Genomic DNA, 24,559 nt, shown 5'->3' on the forward strand with positions numbered 1-24,559 from the left:
AGCCTACTCATGAAAATCTTTAATGTTTATACTGATGCATATATGAGTGCTTATCATCAAAGTGTGCAGTAAAAAAAAAACAACGGCAGCTTAAGAAAGTTCCAGTGTTTCAAAGAAAGCACTTTTTAAAATGTAGTACATGTAAGAATATTTAGTTATATCATAAAATAAATGCAGCACTGTAAGATAAAGGAAGACTATTATACATGGACTTTTGGCCTTCCCCCCACTTTATGCTGCAACCATCTTTAATCAGCCAAACTTAATCTCAACAGTTTAAGAGTTTTTATTTTTATTTTTTTCTCCTATTCAGTTCACATTTCAGGCTGTTCAGGAGAGGCCTGTGGTTCTGGTGATTCAAATCGCTGGTGAAAGTTTGTTCTCTGTTTCCTCAGTTTTTCAGGAGCTTTTCTCCATAAAATGATCTCCTAGTAAAAGTAATACAAGATAACAACAAATCAATATTCTCATATTATGCCTTAAATTTTCATCATGAAAATGCTGCCATTTCTATTTTAACCAAAACAAAATGAAATTCGTTCCTACTAAAAGCCCTGATTGACCTACTTTCCTATAATTCTAATCTTGGAATGTCCTTTCTGCCAACTCTGCCCCCACCAGCTCACATGCACACCACCATCACCAATCCAATCTGACACAAAATTTTAGCTACTACTGATTTAAAAAATAAATCTGGGGGGAAACCAAGATGGCAGCATAGGTAAACACCTGAACTTGCTGCCTCACACAACCACTTTAAAACTACAACTAAAATGCCCTAACCAGTTTGGCTCAGTGGAGAGCGCATTGGCCTGCGGACTCAAGGGTCCCAGGTTCGATTCTGGTCAAGGGCATGTGCCCAGGTTGCGGGCTGGATCTGCAGAAGATGTGAAGGAGGCAGCCAATCAATGATTCATCAATGATGTTTCTATCTCTCCCTTTCCCTCCCTCTCTGAAATCAATAAAAATATATTTTTTAAAAATTCTAATCACGCCGAAGCCGGTTTGGCTCAGTGGTAGAGCATTGGTCTGTGGACTGGGGGGTCCCAGGTTCGATTCCGGTCAAGGGCATATACCTGAGTTGCGGGCACATCCCCAGTGGGGGGTGTGCGGGAGGCAGCTGGTTGATGTTTCTCTCTCATTGACATTTCTAGCTCTCTTTCTCCCTTCCTCTCTGTAAAAAATCAATAAAATATATATTTTTTTAAAAATTCTAATCACAACAAGACACTGCTGAGTGAAAAAGAAAAGAACATGCTTTATGTGTTCTAAACACATGCATAATTTTGTCTGGAATATTAATCACAATGAAAGTGGAATTTTTGATGACCTTTACTTCAATTTGTTCTTTATTGCCTGTTTTTGTTTTGTGGGTTTGTTTTGTTTGTTTTTACAAATAGTGGGTATTGCTTTTATAAAAAACTCTTGAGAAAAATAAAAGCCCAGCTGAGACTGGTTTGGCTCAATGGATAGAGCGTTGGCTTGGGGACTGAGGGGACCCGGGTTCGATTCCGGTCAAGGGCATGTACCTTGGCTGCGGGCATATCCCCAGTAGGGGGTGTGCAAGAGGCAGCTGATCGATGACTCTCTCTCATCGATGTTTCTAACTCTCTATCTCTCTCCCTTCCTCTCTGTACAAAATCAATAAAATATATTTAAAAAAACAAAACAAAACAAAAAAATATAAATAAATAAATAAATAAAATAAAAGCCCTGCTAAATTGTAGCCCATTCCAGAGTCTTGCCGAATGATTGGGATGAGATCTATCACAATACAATTCCATTCACACCTACTTTCTTACCATACTCTCAGGTTTTCACTTATTATTAACCCGCTTGCTCAATATAATAAAACTTAGAAAAATGAGTTTGTCCCGGTGTTTTTATAACTGTCATTGAACAAAATACAAGCCTGGGTAGCACCATACCTGCTGCTTGAAGTACCTTCTGTCTTCCTCATCAACAAGGACCAGATTCAAAAAGTACCTTACTGAAAATTTTTTGTTCACATCTCTCATTGTTGGAGTTGGGTCATATCCCGCTAAAAATAGCCTTATTGGAATTGATTCACCTGAAAGAAAAGCAATTTCCACTGAATTTTAAAAGATTATTAAATATAGTTACATAACCAGAACTAATCTTTATAGAGAAGATACCAATGCTTCCATTCCTCATGAGTGGGCAGCGTGAGTAAAACTTTAAACCAGGGTTTCTCAGCTTTGGCACTATTAACATTTTGAGCTTGTTAATTCTTTGGTGTGGGTAAGGTCCTATGCACTGTAAGAGGTTTAGTAGCATCCCTGGCCTCTACCCACAAGATTCCAGCAGCATTTCCCAAATGTGACAACCAAAAATGTCTCCAACTATTGCCAAATCTACTAGGGTGGGAGTAGTGAGTAGGGAGGGGTGATGGTGGCAAAACTGCCCTAGATGAGAACCACTGTTCTGGCACCAGAATGCCTAAATTCTAATCCCAACTCTAATAGTTTCCTGGATGCATGGCCTTCACCAAATTACTTAACAATTCTGTTTCGAGTTCCTCATATGTGAAATGGGGAACCAGTAACACCCATCTTACAAAGAATTTGTTAAGACTCCTAGTATATGGGTTAACACCAAATATAAAAGTCTTAGAACAGTGCCAGCAGGTTAAGTGCTGCTTTAGTGGTTTTATCTTCTGTTTTCACTGTTTACCGTAATTTCTAATCATGTGTTTAAATTCTTGTATACTTATTACTAATTTATCCAAAGTAACAAACATGTTCAGAATGATGACATTCCTTTATTCAAAAAACAAAACAAAACAAAAAGTTGCTATTCAGCCGAAACCGGTTTGGCTCAATGGATAGAGCGTCGGCGTGGGGACTGAAAGGTCCCGGGTTCGATTCCGGTCAAGGGCATGTACCTTGGTTGCGGGCATATCCCCAGTAGGGGGTGTGCAAGAGGCAGCTGATCGATGACTCTCTCATCGATGTTTCTAACTATCTCTCTCCCTTCCTCTCTGTACAAAATCAATAAAATATATATTTTTTTAAAAAGTTGCTATTCAGATTCTCATGGCTTCTCTTTTCCTAGGGTTAACTGTTTGCATATTGTTTGGAATCTTTTTATATAATACATTTCTTGTACACATCTATTTCCTGAGATATAAAACGCATCATTTTATATAAAAAGTTGTGGCTGCTGGAAAACAGCACACACGGGCTTGGAGTCAGAAAGGACTGGGCTCAAACTCCAACTCTGCAATGATTAGGAAACCAGAATGTCTCCACAAAATATGCCTCTGACATTATTTTGAGTCTAAGGCAATTAAGAAACTACAAAAGCAGAAATGCCTCCCCTTTTTCAGCCTAAAGGCAGGATACAAATTTCCCCTTAATGGAGACAGATTCATCAGCCCAGGGATGGCACCAAAGGAATCATCAGTTTCCTCCCATGTATTTACACTCCCCCAGTTTGCCGCCCTTAGAAGCCTAAAATTTACTTTCTTTGTCTAGCCATTGCTGTCCAAATGTTCTGTCCTTCTGAAGATGCTATATTATAACTGAAATTCTAAGCCACCACTTTGAGTTATGTTTTGTTGAAGTTTCTCCTGCACAATGTGCACTGCATACGGTAAGCAAACTCTCTTCTTCTCTTAGTAATCTTTTTGTTCAACAGTCCCAGCTAAAAATCTAAGATAGGGAGAAGTCAAGTTCTGCCTCTCCTATACTGTATCACCTTTAACAAGTTTTTTTTAACCTCTCTGCATCTTGGTTTCATCTGTGACATAGGAATACCACCACCCAATTCAAAAGGTGGCGGGGAACTTTAGAACACCTGGCAGTAGTTGGCACTTAATAAACAATAGCTACTTTTTGAAGTAATTACTAACAGAGTTAGAAAAGCCAAAGGCATACATTTAAAATGATAAATATTGGCTTTATTATTTTACACACTGAAGATTATCTAGTAATGAAACTGCTTATATTTGGGGGGCTGTAAGGACTCTAGAATCCCACAGGAATTAATGCTCACCTATATTTCACCTTATGTTCAGCAAGAATCAATAAGATTTACAGAGATGAATTATAATGACAAACTACAATAATAATATTACAAATTCAGAACTAGAAAAGATATACATATCTTCTAAATTGTAACTGTAAACAGCAAAAAAATTAAACCTTATTTCAGGCTACAAAGTGCTATTATAATCTTCTCAGTATATATATACAAAGATGATCTTGAAAACCATCATTAAAGAAAATCATCTTAAAAATACACCAAGATTCTTTTTTTCCCAACAAAAATTCTTATACTACATAAATACTTTCAAACAAAACTGTCATGAACACTGCTGTTTGCACTACCTATAACACAAAAGAAACAAATGAAAAATGTTACCTTTGACTGGTGCACCATCCATTATTTCATATTTAGCAATTGTTTCTGTTTCTGTTGTGGTACTGGGTCCTAGTACAATAATGTAAATGATATTAAATATTTCCATAATATAATTTCCAGTTCTTCTCATTTTCCTACTACATTTTAGTACTAATTTATCTTTCTATTTTGTGAAAATGTTGACCTTTTTTTTAAAATTGATTTCAGAGAAGAAAGGAGAGGGAGAGAGAGAGAGAAACATCAATGATAAGAGAGAGTCATTGATCGGCAGCCTCCTGCACACACTACAATGGGGATCGAGCCCACAACCCGGACATGTGCCCTGACCAGGAATCAAATGGTGGCTTCCTGGTTCATAGGTTGACGCTCAATCACTGAGCCACACATGCAAAGACTAAAGTCTGTTCTGGATTATGACTATATATTATTTTTTAAAATTTTTCTAGAATCAAACAATTTTTATACTCAGAAAAAATGTTTCAATAAACAATTTTTAAAACAACAAATGGGAACTTGAAGTTTGGTTTTAATGTCTTTAAATAACTAACTTTCTTTAAAAAAAAAGATGTCTTATTAATTTTTTACAGAGAGGAAGGGAGAGAGATCTTAGAAACATCGATGAGAGAGAAACATCGATCAGCTGCCTCCTGCACACCTTCCCCTGAGTATGTGCCCACAACCAAGGTACATGCCCTTGACCAGAATTGAACCTGGGACCCTTCAGTCCAAAGGCTGACGCTCTATCCACTTAGGGCAATAACTGTAATGTTTATTAGCAAGTGAAACATAGAGATTAAGAAATCATAAATGTTTATCATTATGATTACCAATTATACATTCTTAAAAAGTGTTACCTAAAATTATTTTCAGCCAAAAAACTAAAGGGGACAAACTAAATCTATATACTAAACAAAATAAAAAAAAGTTTATGAATCAATAAGTGACTTGGGTCAACTGGTTAGCCATCTGGAAAAAGTAAAGTTGGATCCATACTTCATAGCTTACATCAAGACAAATTCCAAATGATTTATCAACTTAAATAAAATCCCTAAATTATATTATTTTAGTAAAATCAAGCTAAGAAAATTCTTTGAACCTCAGTGTGAAAAAGGACTGTCATAAGACCCAGAGTCCATAAAAAGAAAACATAATAAACTAAATAAATATTAAGAACTTCTACATGGCATAAAGCACCATAGCAAGATAATCTGGGGAGATTTTTTTTTTCTGCTCTTAACAGAAAAATATATTGATTTCCCTAATATATAGTTTCTATAAATATGAAAAGACTAATAATCCAATGGAGATGGAACAAAGGATATGGATAGGCAGTTTATAGAAGATATACAAATGGCTTTTATACATATGAAAGATGCTCACCCTCACCCTGAATAAGAAAGTTAAATTCAAATAACAATGAAAAACTTCTTCCCCCTTCCCATGAGATCAGCTAAAAATGTTATAACCTTGTGCTGGTGAGAATAGGGGGTGGGGGGAAGGCACTCCCTACATTCATTGCTGGCAGATACAAATTGTTACAACCCTAAAGAGGGCAAATTGGTATTGTGTATCAAAATTAAAAATGAAAATCCTCTTTGAAATAGCAATTCCACTTCTAAGATTTTATCTTATGCACACATATACACACACAGGCAAAATGACATTAACTGAAGCACTTTTTGTAATAACAGAAGACTGGAAACAACCTGTATGCATACCAATAGCAGAGTGGTTAAATACTAGTACATACACCGAATGGAATACTATAAAAAAAGATGAAGTGTTCTTTCTTATGTATTGATATGGAAGATCTCTAAGGTACATTATTAAGTGAAAAAGCAAGAGTGTACTGTATGTAACCATTTAACTGAAATGGGGGGCTATAATACAGAGGAACTTCCATATAAATGCATAAATAGAAGGGATTCTTTAATTAAGTTTTATTTTTCAAAATGTATAGCTGGTGAGACGAATCTGTTGTTCATGCATCTTTACCAGCAGCTGGGACATCCCCCTTTTGGTGTTTCTGGTGTAAACTACTTGAGCTGTGATTTGAAACTAGATCATTGTTTGTGCTATTGATTTTTATAAAGAGAAGGGAGGTGGGTGGGGAGAAGGGGAAAGGGGGGGGGGGGGTTGAGACATTGATTTGCTGTTCCACTTATTTATGCATTCATTGATTGCTTCTTGTATGTGCCCTGACGGGACATCGAACCTGCAACCTTTGCTTAACTGAGTAAAGGTTAAGGGCGAGAAACTAATAAATCCTTTACTAAGGAGCTCCTTAAGGGCTGCCCTGGCCCAAGAAATCCTGGATCTTCAGTCTTTCAAGAGCTAACAGTGGGCTTATAAGCTTATAGTTGGGAACTTCCTTACAGAGTTTGTCATATGTCACTTTGTCAAACAAGACGAGGTTATTGAGCTTGGGTGGAACTTTGCCTTTGGACCATTTCTTTGGGCCTTGCCCCAGATTTGCTTTCTTCGCCAACTCTCTAGCATCTTTCTTCTTGTTTTCCTTGGGCTGCATAGCAAAACCAGAAAAGCAGCTGCTACGATAAAATGTTGGGCAAAAAGGAAGTCTAGAAGGATTTAAAAACTTATAAATGTATTACCTGAGTAGCTGGAGTACAAAAATAGGACAGTTTTTACTGAACAGTGTCTTATACTTTATTTTTAAACTATGTGAATTTGTTTTTAGTTACGTGCAGTCAACCATGGTCCAAAAATATTGGAAAATTCCAGAAATAAACAATTCATAAGTTTTAAATTGCTCGCTGTTCTGAGTAGCATGATGAAATCTCATGCAGTCCCATTCCATTTTGCCTGGGACATGAATCATTTTTGTCCACTGTATCCACGCTATATAAGCTGCCTGTTCATCACTTAGTACACAGGTACACACACAGGCAGTGCTTGGTGTTGCAGTGCTTGTGTTCAAGTAAACCGTATAGTACTTAACACTATGTCACCATGCCTACATCATTCAGCTCACTTCATCCCATCACATAGGCATTGTAGCATCTCATGTGACCACAAGAAAGGTAAATACTGTACAGTAAGACATTCTAAGAGACATATTCACATAATTTTATTATAGTATAATGTTATAATTGTTCTTCTTTATCATTCATCTCTTACTATGCCTAACTTATAAATTAAACTTTCCATAAATCTGTATGCATAGAAAAAAAAACAAAGTATATATAGGGTTCAGTACTATCTGTAGTTTCAGGCATCCACTTCAGTCTTCAAAGGTATCCCCTAGCCCCTGGCCAGTGTCGGACACTGGTTAGAGCGTCAACTCCTGCACCAAAGGGGTGTGGGTTCAATTCTGCGTCAAGGATACATGCCTGGGTTGCAGGTTTAATCTCCAGCCCCAGTGGGGATATGTTCAGAAGGCAACCAATCAATTTGTCTCTCTCACATTGATGTCTCTTTCTCTATCCCTCTCTTTCTCTCCTCCCCCCACCTTCCTTTCCACTCTCTAAAAATCAATGGAAAACATCCTCAGGGAAGGATTAATAATAATTAATGAATTAATTAGTTAAAATGTATTCCCCATGGATAAGGGAGAACTACTGTATTCAAAAATCAAATTAAAAAAAACATAAATGAGTGACTTACTGCCAGCAATATTATCAAAGATAATATCTAATATGAATTTTATGTTCAAATAATATTTTAAGATTTTAAAACTTCAACTAAACAGGAATTTTCATTCAAATACTCCTTCAACTTACCAATTCCTGTGATCTCTTTTTTGATCAGTTGTAACTCCATGTGTTGGATTTTTATTCTTACTAATAAGAAGTAAATTTTTCCAACAATCACATCCTTTAAATGATACCTTTGGAGAAAGAATATATCTCACTTATACAAATATTTAAAAAAACAAAGAGAACTAGTAAAATAAGTCCTGAAAGCCTTTATTAGACATCTCTAGATTAATAGCTATGTAAGAATACCATTTTGACTATTCATATTGTTTAATGTTCCTCTTTTTCAAAAAAGTGTTAATCATTTTACAGTGTGCACTGCTTAATGATGGGGAAATGTTCTAAGAAACACATCATTAGGGGACTCTGCTGTGCAAACATCATAGGGTGCACTACACAAACCTAGATGGCATAGCCTACACACTGAGGTTTATGGTATACCACTGTTGTACATGAGGTGTGTTGCTGACCAAAATGTTATGCAGCACATAACTGTACTATAAAAATAAGGAATCAAACTTTTACTTGACTTCAATACATCTCAAAAGGAAGAATTAGCCTGATTACTGTTCCTTACCCAGAAATTAACTTAGTTTCCAAAGAACTTAAGCATGGAAAACTAAGATTCTGATACTTGAAGTATTAATTTGGTGTATGAAGATGTTTTTGAACAAAAACTGTACACAAGAGTTTAGTGTCATTGTTACTCTGAGTGCTAGAATAGTGTAGCTAACAAATCACCTGGCCTCGTTTAATAATCAAAGATCTTTTGCCCTAACCGATTTGACTCAGTGGATAGAGAGTCAGCCAGCAGAAATAAGGGTCCAGGTTCGATTCCAGTCAAGGGCATGTACCTTGATTGCGGGCACATACCCAGTGGAGAATGTGCAGGAGGCAGCTGATTGATGTTTCTATCTCATCAATGTTTCTAACTCTTTATCCCTCTCCCTTCCTCTCTCTAAAAAATCAATAAAACATGTTTTTAAAAAAGATCTTTCCCAAGTACCTTGAAATGAAGTGGTAATAAAATGGGAATTCCTACAATATCCAGAGGTCTTTATAAGCCTTCTCCCAAATATCATCCCAGGAGTTAACTAATGCAATTATGTCAGCCTGAACGAAGGCCCCTAGTGACAAGTTTTTAGGTCCTAAACTATCTAATAATTTTATCAACAACATAATTTAAGATTCTGAAAGAGCGGGGACTGGTTTGGCTCAATGGATAGAGCGTCGGCTTGGGGACTGAAGGGCCCCGGGTTCGATTCCGGTCAAGGAGTTGTACCTTGGTTGCGGGCATATCCCCAGTAGGGGGTGTGCAAGAGGCAACTGATCGATGACTCTCTCTCATTGATGTTTCTAACTATCTCTCTCCCTTCCTCTCTGTACAAAAATCAATAAAATATATATTTTTTTAAAAAGATTCTGATATATATCACATTTTCAGTGATAAAAACTGGGGAGTGGCCCTAGCTGGTTTGGCTCAGTAGATAGAACATCAGCCTGTGAACTGAAGGGTCCCAAGTTCCATTCCAGGTCGGGGCACATGCCCTGGTTGCAGGCTCAATCCTTAGTAAGGGGTGTGCAGGAGGCAACCAATCAATGAAGCTCTCTCCTCATTGATGTTTCTCTCTCTCACCCTCTCTCTCCCTTTCTGAACACTCTAATATTACACAAACATGTACTGGAACACTAGTAATAAACATGGTCAATTGATTGTCAAAGTTGCAAAGACAATTCTTTAAAAAACAAACAAACTGGGGAGTGACAATTAATAAAAACCATGTGAGAGAAGAGTATGCAGGAAGGAGATAAAAGAGTGTATACATCCATTTCTTCAACAAATAAACTTCAATGAAAAAAATAGGGGGAAACCTATAAATTAGATTTCAGAGCAAACCAACCAAATTCAATGTGTTTGGATAGAACAAATCTTGTTTGAACACTGATTTGAACAAACCCTGCATGAGACAATTTACAGAAATGTGAACACTGACTGGGAATGTGAAAATATTAATGAATTATTTTTTTTTTTTTTAGAAATAAAAATATAGTTACATTAAAAATGATAATTTTTAAATCTAGCTTTTTTTCCCTTTTTTTTATTTCAGAGAGGGAGGTAGAAATATCAATGATGAAAGAGAATCATTGATTAGCTGCTTCCTACACGCCCCCTACTGGGAATCAAGCCTGCAACCCGGGCATGTGCCCTTGAACATAACTGAACCTAGGTCCCTTCAATCCGCAGGCCAACGATCTAGTCACTGAGCCAAACCAGCCAGGGCGATACATAATTTTTTTAAAAATATATTTTATTGATTTTTTACAGAGAGGAAGAGAGAGAGAGTTAGAAACATCGATGAGAGAGACATCAATCAGCTGCCTCTTGCACACCCCCTACTGGGGATGTACCCGCAGCCAAGGTACATGCCCTTGACTGGAATCGAACCCAGGACCTTTTGGTCCGCAGGCTGGCGCTCTATCCACTGAGCCAAACCGGTTTCGGCCGATACATAATTTTTATGGGAGAAATTTTATGTCTGGAATATGCTGCTATATAATATAATGGGTGTGTGGGGCTGAATACAGACAAAACAAATCTGAATAGTTGGAGCTGGACAATGGATACATGAGGATTCATTATACTGTTCAGATACTTTGGTATGTGTTTGAAAATTTCCATCATAAAGCTTAAAAAGGCATTAAACTATAAGAGCCCAGCCCTAGCCAGTTTGGCTCAGTAGACAGAGTGTCAGCCTATGGATTCAGAGTCCTGGGTTCAATTCCAATCAAGGGCACATGCCTGGCTTGTGGGCTCAATCCCCAGTAGGGGCAGGCAGGAGGCAGCCAATCAATGATTTTCATCATTGATGTTTCTATTTCTCCCTCTCCCTTCCTCTCTGAAATCAATTATATATATATATTTTAAAACATTTCTATAAAAATACAACATATATAAACATATATACCTCTCCCTTTTACATGGAAAAAATATATGAGAATATATTAATTGTGGTTAAATGGTAAAAGTGAAAATTTGTGATATTTTTATTTCCTTTGACTTTCCCCACATTATCAAAATTTTCAATAATGACAATATATTTATTATGTTGTCAGAAAAAATGTATTTTTATTTAGTTTTAAAGATGATCAGGCTAAAGTGATGTCAGGCCAGTAAAATAAAATTTTAGACATAAGGTTTAGCTACCTTCTGAGATCGTAAGATGCTCTATAAAAAATGACCAGGTGGAAATTTATTAGGAATAGAATATGAAAGACACTTGCACTGAGTCAGAAGCCAGAACAAACTCCTACTGAAGTTTATTTCGGCTCAGAGTTTCTGTTGGTCTGTTAACAGCAGATTAATGTCAATTCTACCCTCATTTTGACCAATTTACAAAAACCTGAAAAGCTACTTTTTAATTTCCCCTGAACATTTAAGCTATCTGTTTGTGAAAAGTACTTACTTTGATTTATTATATTCAAATTCTATGTGTAAACAATCTTCAATGCCCACTTCCATCTTAATAGAGTTGTTAACATCAGGGTAGGTAGCAAGCTGGTGAACAATAAGATCATATTCTTTTACCAAGTCTGTCAGTCTTCTTACTATTGTCACTTTAAGAAAATACCTATGAAGTTAATAGAAAAGTCAAGTTAAATCTCCTATGATAAGTTTCAGTATTTAAAAACAAAACAAAAATTAATTGTTTACTCAGCTTTCTCCTTGTTAGAACTCTTTTGGGATCAACTTCATTTATTTCATGAAGGAATTCTAATTTTTAAATAAATGCCCCCACCATGAAAACAAAACGAAAGACAACAGTTCAATTTTAAAACTAGTGTACATACTTTTTAGATGAATTTGGAGTGCTAGCATCAAGCCTATTGGACCACTCCTTAATCATACAGTAAATGATCTATTGGGAAACTAATGGATTTAGAGGGTAATCCATTTACACAACAAATAAAGTACCTAAGGAACAATTCATATAAAGGAAATATATGAATAAGACTTCTCATAATGGGGTCCTCTAAATCTATAATGATAGAGGGCTCTTATTATCTCAGAAGATTAGCATTAGTCAGACAAAACAAAATATTTGACAAAATTTCTAAAAACCTTAAAAGTCCAGAATTATAACAGACGTTCTATTAAGACATTCAGCAGCAACCATTATTTTGTAGTTTTTGACTCTGTCTATAGTTCCTAATACACCTAATTCATACCTCAAGCGGACATTGGCACCGATGTAAGATTCATATGGCTTTTCAACTTGCATAAATTCAAAATCATAACTTCTGCTCTGGGTCAGTTCTCCAGGTAAGGCTAGTTCTTTCACTAGGTTTACAAATTCGTGAGTATTACTCTTGTCATTGAAAAGTTCTAAGGAATTTTAAAAAGCAAAAGACCAATTATATTTAGTATAATTTCATTAAAACCCAAATTTCTACCTCCAAAGCAAATAAATTCATTCCTTTAATGTAGTGAGAGTTTGCCCAATATGAAGCTAACTTAAGATAAATTTCCAGCAATTATTTGAACTTCCTCCCTTCGGGGCAAAAAGTGTTTTATTCTTTTGCTTTGTTAGGCAAATTGATAAAAACTATAATATACAAAAAACTAAAATCAACTATCAGTTAATTATTATAATTTGCTCAAGTATAATCTCATCAAGAATAGATGTGAATAAGCACTCATCCATTCCAAATATGACATTTTAAAAATATACAATAAAACTTAAGATTTAAAACCTAGCTATATATACAGTATTATAAAGACCTATTTTCTCTTTCCTGAACCTGCAGCACCAAAAATTTAGTTATATTGCTAAATCAAGAATGTCTCTAAAATATATGTATGGAAATGTACACAAGTTAATCTAGGTCAATAAGAAACTACATCTTTCCTTTCTCACAGAATTTTCTGTTGACAAATGAGTGGCTACAGGCAAACACTAGATTAGGAAGACAAATGGCATGGGTAATTGGAAAGTGATGGATGAAGGTGACACATAATTGTGAGTAAAGCTGGTGAAAAAAATTGAGGCAGATACAAATTTCAATGAGTCAAATAATTTAGCTAAATTATTTTTCAAGGCTGGTAGATTACATAACTCCTTTCATGTTTAGTAATTAATTTTAACAATAAAAGCAGATAAGTCAAACAATTGAAAGAAACATGATTTGATGTTTATAAAATAATTCCTTTTATAATATAAAATCAATTCCTTCTACAAAGCTAAAATCTAATTCAATTATTTAAGTGCTATCTCCAATCCTCTTCAAACTCAAAGAAAAAAAAGTAATACTATTTTACAACTCACCAATTTGACCTACAAATTCAATTCTAATTCCTTGGTGTTCTAGCCTCTTTCCAGGTTGCTTAAAGGCTAGGTTCACCTGCCAAAACATGAAATTGTACGAGATGTTAATCCTTTGAATGGGCCTACTAATTGATTCCTTCCAGATGAAAGCAATGCTTAAGAATTTCAGGTATTTATTTCTGAAGTTTGAGACACCAACCTAAATCATGAGCACAGAACATATAACTTACTCAGATACAATCACTAATGAACCTATTACATATACCCTTAGAATATCTGCATTTTTGGGAAGGAATCCTTATATCTGGAGAACTATAAATATTTAATCAAAAAAGGGGGGAACTTTCAACTATTCCAATGTGTTTTCTAGTCAAATAGTTATACAATCCTACAACAAAAGCATTTTAATGTAAGGTAATCATTAACTCCAAGAATTGATCTAAAAGATCACTTTCAGCTTTTTGTAACCAAGATTATTTTGCTACCAGAGGCCCGGTGCACGGGATTCATGCACGGGTGGGGGTATGGCCTGCAGGAATTGCCCGCTGTGGGACGGCCACTCATCCCGGTCATCCAAGCAGCTGTGGACCCGCCCCCTGGGCAGCTGCTCCCTGATCTAGCATCTTTGTGGAGCCAGAGCACTCGCCTTTCCAGGGAACCCAGTCAGGGCCGGGCCCAGGGACAATAGCATTGAGAGGCAGCGGAGTAGGCTTCAGTCCCATGGCAGCCAGCAACCCAACTCCAAGCCTCCAGGGTCAGCTCCATGAGCCCAGAGGCAGCTCTGCACGGCCTTCAGGCATCCAGAGGAGGCAGCAGGGAGAGGGGAGGAGGAACCTTGGACAAGGAGGTGACAATGGCAGCCCCGGTTCCTGCCCATCTGCCCAGGGTTTGCAGTGGGAGCAGCCACTTATCCCAGTCAGCCAAGTGGCACTCCCAATGTGGCAGTGCAATGACCACCAGGCAGCAGCTCCTGCACTGTCTACCCCCTAGTGGTCAGTGTGTGTCATAACGACTGGTTGAGCAGTCATTCTGGTCGATCCACCATTTGGTCACTGGGCTTTTATTATATAGGTTAATTCCTAACTTTAAAAGCAATGCTTCTGTTCTGTCTGCTACTCATCTTAAAAACATACTAGTAATGTCTAAAGATTTAAATTTTGAATATGATTTGTTTTACATGCTTATGAGGTAAAATATATAATCTCAAAATCCCTGAATTCATATTTGCCAAATGAAAATCTTAATTTTTTTCACAAATGGAACACATTTTAAGTTTTATTATTTGCTATATATCACTAGCCTACGTTTATAACAACACATGCCCAATTCTGGAACAGGTTATACCTTTCATTTTATTAAAAATATTAATTTTATAAAATCTTAATTTGACCAAATATCTGTAAAGTGCAAGCATGCATATTAAAAGTCCAAATGTTTAAGGATTAACTAATAAAAACATTTTCTTTACTATAGAAAATATTGGTAATGTGACTCTTTAATGCTTTTTTTCCCCAACAATCCTTCTCAAAAGATAATGGAAATCGAGGACCAATAAAAAAAAAAAGAGGTCCAATTACTTATTATAAACTATGTAAATTAAAATAATCCCTCTTCCATATCTTTCATATTTGTAACTAGGATGAGTTAGTTACCTGCCTTCCAAATTAATGTCTCAGGAAAAAAATAATTAAATTGTGGTACATCATATAATGAAATATTATTAAAGTTTAAAAATAATATGGTCAAAGAATTTTTAATGATGTGGGAAGATGTGCATGATATGTTACATGAAGGAAGCATGGTCAAACTGTATACAACTATAATGCCAATTATATTTTTTAAAACCACAGAAAACAAATTCTCTTAACAGCAGCTACTTTTGGATTATAATTTTGTTTCCTTCTTGGTAGTTCTCCAGGGTTTTTCCCCGTGTGTGTGTTTGTGTGTGTGTGTGTGTGTGTGTGTGTGTGTGTGTGTGTCTGGGACCCCTCATCCCTTACCACCCGCCTACAGTAGAGGCAGGAGAGACTCCTACGACCACCACTACGCTCGCCAGCTGTGACCCGGCTTCTGGCCAAGCAGCGCTCCCCCTGTGGGAGCGCACTGACCACCAGGGGACAGCTGCTGCACTGAGCGCCATGGGATGATCAGTGCCTGACAGCAGGGGAAGGGACTGAAAGGTTAGCTGTTCCTGCTCGCTCTCCAGCCCGCCCCTTCTGCGGATGGCCATCAGGCAATCGGAACCTGCCAGCGGGGGAAAGAGACCAAGAGGTGGTCAGTGTGCCTCATAGTGACTGGTCCAGCAGTCATTCTGCCATTAGGGTGAATGTGCATATTACTCTTCTATTACATAGGAAAGAGGTCTGGTGCACATGTGGGAGCTCTGAATCGATGTAAGGGGTCCCTGCTGGGGGGGCAGGGCCAGCTTGGACGAGGGGCAACCGGGGGTTTGCAGGCTGGCCCTGCCCCCAGCGGAGACCCCCTCCCCTTATTGGTTGCGTGGCTGGCCTGCAAACTGCCCACAGCCCCTTGCCCAAGCAGACCATGCCCCAATCAGGGTGGGAGTCCCCACTGGGGGTGGGGCCAGCTTGGTTGAAGGGCTACAGGTGCTTTGCAGGCTGGCCACGACCCTAATCAGGGTGGTCGGGGGTCCCCGCTGGGCAGCAGGGCTGGCCTAGGCTTGGGGCTGCCAAGGGTTTGCAGGCCAGCCCCAACCCCCAATCGGGCTGGGTTCACTGGTGCAGTGGGCATCATAGCAGTCGTTCCGGCATTACAGTCAATGGCTTTATATATATTTTAAGCCTAATTCAAGCTATAGAGGAATCTGAAGAATCCCAAAATAGAAAGGCAAAATTAAGTAAACTGGCTTAAAAGCTATTCTGCAATGGAGCATAGAAAAATAAGTGAAATTATGAGGGTGAACTGGGCTAAAGAGTTTTAACACCAACTCAGTGATACTTTTTTAAAAATATATATTTTATTGATTTTTACAGAGAGGAAGGGAGAGGGATAGAGAGCTAGAAACATTAATTAATGCAGAGACTAGGAAGAAGCACAAATTTTAACAGTGGATTTTTTCCCAGATGATGGCATTATAGTTATTTTATTTTCCAAATTGTTTAATATGTGTCTATATTACTTTAATAAGCAGGGAAGAAAAACCTCTCATTATTTTATACTAAAAAAAAAAACAAAACTATTTCAAGTGTTTTATGACTTGACTTTGTCTATATTACCATTCATAAGTATCATAGACTAATGACTATTGATTCCCTAAGGTAGGGGTGTCGAACTCAATCAGAGAAGGGGCCAAAATCTAAAATCCAGCCTAAATCACGGGCCGAATGGTTTACTGAACAGTCATAAACTGTCATTGTGATGGAAACGCAGCGGAGTGCAGTGATGACAGCGCGGTGCGGGCCACATTGCAAGGCCTGGCGGGACGGATTTGGCCCGCGGGCCTTGTGTTTGACACATGTGCACTAAGGTATAAGAATTCTATACATTAAAAAAAAAAAAAAAAAAAAAAAAAAAAAAAGAATCTTGCCGAAACCAGCTTGGCTCAGTGGATAGAGCATCGACCTGCAGACTGAAAGGTCCCGGGTTCGATTCCAGTCAAGGGCATGTACCTTGGTTGCAGACACATCCCGGGATGTGCAGGAGGCAGCTGATCGATGTTTCTCTCTCATCGATGTTTCTAACTCTCTATCCCTCTCTCTTCCTCTCTTCCTCAAAAATCAATAAAATATATATATTTTTAAAATAATCTTATACATTATTTGATAAGGAAAAGGAAAGTGAAATCTTATAGGAGGTATTATAAATATATCTGACCATGCAGAGACACATTCCAAAATACTCCTCCCCAGGGTATCAAGAAATGAGAGATACAATGGTGGAGTACAGAGAGATAAGCTACAAAGAATTAGAAACATTTAGAAAGGTATACTAGGGAATTATTCTTAATCTCTATAACTCAACAAATTTTGCATGGATTGCACTCCCATTGGAGAAACTGTCAGAAGCAGATAGTCACCAACACAAATTCTGCACACAATTTAATTTAAACTCTGTTGCTGTAACTTTTCTAGTTTAAATATCTTTCTTATAAATATTCTTTAATAAAGCAAGGTTTTTGGCTGGATCTCCGAAAAAAGAACTCCATCTCTAAAAGGTCATTCACATTTAGAAACAGCAGATACCACTTTGGTGACTAATTCTAGAAGCCTACAAACAAACAATTTACCTTTCCTGAAACAGATTCCCCATCATAGAAAAGATAGTGTTTTTCTACTTTGCCATCTTCAGTTTTCATTTCCGCCATTTTCCTGGTTTCCCCATCATTAAGGACAACATCAATCTCACAAATGGGACCAAAAAAGCCGCCAAGGAAACTCTGAAATAAAAGAAAAATCCTCATAATGATCATGTTTTGTCCGTTGCTATGTTTTATAATTCAAATTTAATTACCTATGACCTACAGTTAAAGGGACTGTAAATCTGTGAATTCATAAGAAATAAGAATTTAAGTTTAACACAATAATGTAAATACTGTTAGTACTGTATACTAAATAATTTAAGATAAATTCATGTTAAATTTCTTACAATAAAAAGACAAAAACTATATAAATTTAAGCATGCCATAATTTCAATCATTTACACACACAATCACTATAAATAACCAAATACACATACTAGAAATCTAAAAATCTGGATGGAGAAGTCATCTTTAGTTATACTTCTATAAGGTTCTTTCATTATAGCAGAACCCATAAATCCAAATTACTTGTACAAATCCAGATAAGTTATTATGGTGTACTTCTTTCTGTAAAATCTACTTCTATATAAGACTGAGCAAGAAGTGTTACATTGTGTAAGCCCTTGGAATAAAACTGGGTCTAATGGAAGAGAAAAATTAAATTTCTGTGAATTTTTCCAAAGAAAATATATATGCCTTGTTCTGTAAATCCTGAATATGACAGACTATAAGAGACAAAGATCAATTGCTTTTGATTGTCAAAGCATACTAGTAATACAAAATCCATTAGTAACTCCAATAATCAGATTTAGTTGTGGATTATTTTTGTCATTTACAAAAGCTAGTTTTCTGTTCTTTTAAAAAAATTTACAGAGAACAATCTCCTCTCCTATTTCCTATATCCCCTTTTACTCTGCCCTAACATCCAGAGTGATCTCTTAAAAACATAAATCTGATCATCATTCTGTTTAAAATCCTTTAGTGTGCTGGTGATAGTATAAATGGGAACATCGATTTAAAAATAGGTGGCATTCTCTGGTAAAGCTAAACATATCCCATGACCCACCAATTACACCTCTAGATATCTATTATACCCAACAGAAATTCATATACATGAACCAGGAGACAGTATAAGAATGTTCACAACCATCACTGTTCACAATAGCCCCAAATAGTTAACATCCAAATATACATCAACAAGAGAATGGATATAAATTTGGTCTATATTCATACAGTGAGCAATGGAATGTAACCGCCACAAGCACGAATCTCACACATATGTCAGGGGAAAGAGGCTGGACACAAAAATACACACTCTGTGATTCCATTTATTGAATAAAAAAAAAAAATGTAACACCCATTATAGTTCTAGAAGTCAGGAACTGGTTGGAGAAAGCACAAAGAGAACTTCTGGGTGCTGCTAGTCGTGTTCTGTTTGTTTTTAGCCGAGTGATTATACCCAGGTATGTTCACTTTGTGAAAATTCATCCAGCTATACACATACTTGTGCACTTTTATATAGCTAACGTTTACTTCAGTGAAATAGTTTATATATATATATATATATATATATATATATATATATATATATATATATATATGTTTATTGATTTCAGATAGGAAGGGAGAGGTAGAAACACCCTACGGGGGATCAAGCCTGGAATCTGGACATGTGCTCTGACCAGGGAATTGAACCATGACCTCCTGGTTCATAGGCCCATACTCAAGACACACTGGCTGGGCTGAAATGTTATTTTACACACACACACACACACACACACACAATTTCCTCACATGGCCTACAAATTATTTGCCTCTATCCATCTCTCCAGCCACACATGCCTCAACTGATCCAAATTCATCAAATTTGCCACTCTCCTTCTTGACCTAGATCAAGTATCCTTAACCTAACTAATTCATCATTTCAGCCTCAGTTTGACTCATGTCCATAACGAGGCTTTCCCTAACTTCCTAATCAAAATTGTATTCTCCAAATTTAGATCTCACAACTACTTTTGATTATTCTGTACTCTTTCTTACTGTGTTGTTAGCTCATGTGAGAGGGAGTTTTTATCTATTTTCTTCACGCTGTATCCCCAATGCCATATTGTTAGCTAACATGAGTTGGGATTTTTATCTGCTTTCTTAAAAGAAAAAGAAAAAAAGTTTTATTGATTTTTAGAGAGAAGGGAGAGGAAGAGAGGCAGAGAAACATGGGTGTGAGAGAGAAACATGGATCCGCTGCTTCCTGCAGGCCCCCTACTGGGGATCCAGCCTGAAACCCAGGCATGTGCCCTGACAGGGAACTGAGCCGATGACACCCAGTCAAACTGAGCCATACCAGCCAGGGCTCCTAGTTATGTATGTATGTATATATGTATGTATGTATGTATGTATGTATGTATATGTGTGTGTGTGTGTGTGTGTGTGTGTGTGTGTGTTTCTTTTATTGATTTCAGAAAGGGAGATGAGAGAGAACCATTGATTGGCTGCCTCCTGCACATCCCCTGCTGGAGATCAAGTCTGCAACCTAGGCATATGCCATTGGCAGCAATCAAACCTGGGATCCTTCAGTCTACAGGCCAACACTCTATCCACTGAGCCAAACTGGCTAGGGCTCCTAGCTAGCTTTTAATACCCGAAGTTTTAAATTCAAAACTTGCTCAAAATAGGGTATTTTCTCAGAAGCGCTACAGATATGAGAATGTACAGCAGCTCAATATCAGTCATCTGATATTTACTAATTATGAACAATATGTAAAAGCATTGAGCTGGTGTGTGTGTGTGTGTGTGTGTGTGTGTGTGTGTGTGTAGCAATTATGAAAGAGTAGAAGACAATGGCCTCATTTGAGTTATAACATAAAAGCAGGACAATAACATTTAATTTTCTCATTCCACCTTAATATTTCCCCAGAGCTGCTTCCAGAAAAAATGAATTTGAAAACTATAAAAATTATCTTATAAATAGGAAATACAATGGTAACATTTTTTCCACATACATATATTTAATACATGGAGCTGAACTTTGAATTTGAAGGCTGATATTAAAAGATCAAGTAATCTAAAATAAAATATCAAAATTGTCACTAATTAAAATGCAAAATAGACTTGAGTTTTATAAAACTTCCCAATTAACTAATAACATTATAAGTAAACAATAAGTATTATTTTGACACAATACATAAAAATTAAAAATATGTAAGAACTATGCCATCCTTTATTTCCTATATGCAGTAAGTATTTCGTAACTAAAAATTTAAAAATAGACTTAATTTTCAACACAATCAAAAAACTAAGATTGGGAGAGATCAGAAGATATTTTAAAAACCCAGTATTGCATTTGCAGAATAACAACAAGTTGAAAAATAAAACTACAACCTTTTAACAAGGTTTAATTAATGATGCCATGAGAATTTAGCACTGGGTTAACATCTAGTTTTTTTTTACACTAGGATATGTTAAAAAATTAATTAGCCTTACTAAAAGCCTCCAGAAAATTGTGGATGTCTTACATTTAACAAGTAGACGACAGAGAGAAAAAATATCTGAGAAAAAAAAAATTTTCTAAAAGGAGTTGAAAGAGTGCTCGCTTCGGCAGCACATATACTAAAATTGGAACGATACAGAGAAGATTAGCATGGCCCCTGCGCAAGGATGACACGCAAATTCGTGAAGCGTTCCATATTTAAAAAAAATAAAAAATAAAAAATAAAATAAAAAAATAAAATAAAAGGAGTTGAAAGAAAGGATTCTCTACCCAAAGTTTTGCTTTTGAAGTTTTTATTTCAAGGTGTGCATCTTCTGTTATTTAAAACAAAAAGTTTCAAAATTAAAATCTTTCAGCCTTGGATGATTGGAGGGTCACCATCCCGTACACCAAAAGGTTTTGTGTTCTATCCCCAGTCAGGGTGAGTACAGGACACCCTATTGATGTTTCTCTCTTTCTCTCTCCCATGGTTTCTCTAAAATCAATAAAAGCATATCCTCAGGTGAAGATTTAAAATATCTAAAAAATAAATAAAATTTTTAAATTTATTTTTAAAAATACTCCCAATATATAAAGAGGAAACTACAGAATTGTCAGAATGGTGAAGACTTGAAGAAGGGAATAAAAATTGTAACAGGGATTAGGATACATTAATATAGACCTCTGAAATTACAGAAGGCAGTTTTGAAATCTTTAAAGTGAAAGACTACTCAGTTCTTTTGGAAAAGTTATCTTCATGTAAACATTTAGAAAATGAGAATTTTAGGAGCAATACTTTATAGAAATTGTTTTTTGTTGTTGTTCATTTTTAGGCCTAAATCTTGTATCACTGGTTTTAGTTTAAAATTGTTCATTTAATTTGTAAATCCAATATTATCATCATCTAGCAAAATTACATGTAGTTATATTAAAAACCAAACTTTTTGGATCTCACTGAAGAAACTTCACTAGGTCCAGTGGATGTAAAGAAATGCAACTCCAGGTGAGTGGAAAGGAGGCTCTCAAACTTTATTTACTTATCCCATACACAGCAATGAGACAGCAAATTTTCATACATATGTGCCCATTTCAAGGTTATAAAGCCTAAGAATTTAGTTTGATGACTAACTTGAAAAGAAAAACAACTTGCTCATGAACATAATTCAAAAGCTTATTAGAAGTAACCACTTTAAATGTAAGCAAAAAGGAGGAGGAGGGCTTTTTAAGTTTTATTTGCAAATTATGTCCAATTAAAGACTTCCCTAGCACCTGACCAGGCAAGGTCCCCAACACTTCCTTCTTAGCATTTATCACAGCTGTAATTCCCAAGTTACACAGATAATTAAACAAACGTGTATTTCCCTCCAGACTGGAAGCTACAAGAGGGCAAGGGCTGTCTCAGCCTCGCTCACGGCTCCTGGGCACCTAATTATTTGCTGAATGAAAGGGGAAAAGATTCCAAGTTTTAAAATGAGCATGTCCATCCTTACTTGTATTTATTCAAGTCACTTTAAAAAATAAAATAAAGGTTGGACCTTTGCCAAAGTGCCATGCAGCTTCCTGAACCTCTGAGCTTTGGGAAAGAAAGCGGGTAGTGTTAGGAGAACACACAGTAGGGCTCAACAGCATGCTTGCTAAATGAAATGAATGAAAACGAATACTGCCATTAAATAAATGAGCCCGATGAGGTCAAATCCAGAGACTGCCTGCCAACACACACACACACACACACACACACACACACACACACACAGTTAAACGCCCCCGTGCCCACGCTGATGCCTCCCCTGTGTTTGGAGTCCTCGGTCCTCCCTCCGCTCCCAGGCCGTTCCAACACCCCGCAGCGGGCACTTCCAGAATCGCGTGGGGAAGGAAACGAAAGCCGGGGCTTAAGCCGGCAGCGGGCTTTAACGTCCTCGGCGTTACAAACGCCCCATTTCCAACGCCCGGATCCTTTCCCCTCTCATTCTACAAGTGTCAGCATCAACCAGAACTCGGGTCAAGAAATCTCAGAATGTCACCAGACCCAGGTTTAAAAAAGCCACACACACACAAAAAAAAACAAAAAAAAAAAAAACACGGAGTTAGAGTCCTCCAGCTGGTGACACTCTGGGAAGGACTGACCACCCGAGTCCAGAACGAGGGGACTCAAGCGCCACCCCCCGTGAAAGAAGCCGAAGCTGCCGGGGAAGAGCGGGGGGCTGGCTACCTTGGGAGGGGAGGCGGCGGCGGGTCCCCGCCGAGGCGGGGTCCGAGGACCCAGCCAGGGCCCCCACAGCCGCCCGAGGAGCGAGGGCTGAGGCTCAGACATGGCCGGGAGAGCGAGCCGCCACCGCCGCCGCCCGCAGATGCGAGGGCCCCGCCGAGGGTGGGGAGCGTCCGCGTCGCCCGCCCTCGCCAGACCCCGCCGTGGCCCGACGGGCCTAACGCGGCTTCCCGCCCCCGCTAGCCTGCCGTTCCGCCCGCGGCTCCTCCCGCGACACCGGGCCGCGGTTGGGCCGTCCCACCGCGCAGTCCCGAGCCGCGGCTGGCGGCCAGCGCGCGGGGCGCCGCGCACTCACCATTGTCAGCGCCGCGCCGCCGCCGCCGCCGCCGCCGCGTCCCCCGCGCTCCGCTGGGCTCCCCTCAGGAGAACTCCCAGACCCGCACTCCGTCACGTGACCCCAGGCCGCCCACAGCACGTGACCCCTTCCTCCCTCCGCACCGACTTCCTACTGGTCTCAAGCCCCGCCCTATTGGCCAGCGAGAAAGGCCGCTTGGGGGCGGGGCTTCGCGCTCCACCCTACGGCGGAGGGGGCGGGGCCCGGGGCGGGGCCCTGAGTTGTCGTAAAGTGGGCGGGGCCTGCGCGGCCGGAGGCTTCCCGGGTCCCCCTTGCGCTCCTTTCCGTCGCGTGACTGTCGGTTGCTGACCGGCTCCTTTGCCCCCACGGGTTCCTCCTCCGTTTGAGCAGCTGGGAAAGGAGCGGGGGTGGAAGGGTTTGTTCGGAAGGCGCTGTCCGCCGGTGGGTGACCGGCCCCTGAGGGGAAGGGCAGCTGTTACTCGAGGTCCTGCTTCCTCAGGCCTCGCAAGAGACAGTGCTCTCTAATCCGGAAATGAGGCATTCTTCCAACTTTCTCCAACTCTACCCAGCTCTCTCTCCCTCCGAAAACTTCTTGGTTTTGCGAACTTAACTTTGTTGCCTCTGAAGACACGACCAATGGGGGGAAATGTAACCGTACCATGTACGTTGCTTCCTAACTGTAAAGGGCTCTCGTAAGTGGTGCCATTCCGTGAGTGGGAAAGGCTTCCTAAGAAGCCCGATGATGCCGCCCCGGCTGGTTGGCAGAGCGCAAGCCAGCGGACTGTAGGGTCTCAGGTTCGATCCTGGTCCCCCAATTGGGGGACTTGCAGGAGTCAGCCAATCAGTGA

At 38.6% G+C, this 24,559-nt stretch overlaps 1 protein-coding gene and 1 non-coding gene across 5 annotated transcripts; one reads left to right on the top strand and one right to left on the bottom strand.

The window, feature by feature from the left end:
- On the bottom strand, positions 1–23,849 carry VPS26A (VPS26, retromer complex component A). 4 transcript variants are annotated; one of them, XM_045581801.1, is made up of 10 exons: positions 23,837–23,843; positions 23,712–23,764; positions 17,673–17,822; positions 13,427–13,502; positions 12,330–12,486; positions 11,567–11,731; positions 8,127–8,233; positions 4,387–4,455; positions 1,929–2,071; positions 1–428 (listed from the first exon to the last, which is right to left on the bottom strand). In XM_045581801.1, exons 2-10 carry the CDS (start codon positions 23,712–23,714, stop codon positions 315–317), a joined length of 984 nt encoding a protein of 327 aa, XP_045437757.1. In that variant the 5' UTR covers positions 23,715–23,764; positions 23,837–23,843; the 3' UTR covers positions 1–314. The 4 variants fall into 4 exon arrangements, with proteins under 4 accessions (XP_045437757.1, XP_036294174.1, XP_036294175.1 ...); XM_036438281.2 differs by having other exon boundaries at positions 23,712–23,849; XM_036438282.2 differs by lacking the exons at positions 1,929–2,071; positions 23,837–23,843 and having other exon boundaries at positions 23,712–23,826.
- LOC118719638 lies at positions 21,267–21,373 on the top strand. The gene has a single exon (XR_004988203.1). It is a non-coding gene; the product is annotated as a U6 spliceosomal RNA (small nuclear RNA).
- Positions 23,850–24,559: the final 710 nt, after the last annotated feature.

The sequence above is a fragment of the Pipistrellus kuhlii genome, unplaced genomic scaffold (assembly GCF_014108245.1).
Source record: "Pipistrellus kuhlii isolate mPipKuh1 unplaced genomic scaffold, mPipKuh1.p scaffold_m20_p_15, whole genome shotgun sequence".
NCBI classification, from domain to species: domain Eukaryota; kingdom Metazoa; phylum Chordata; class Mammalia; order Chiroptera; family Vespertilionidae; genus Pipistrellus; species Pipistrellus kuhlii.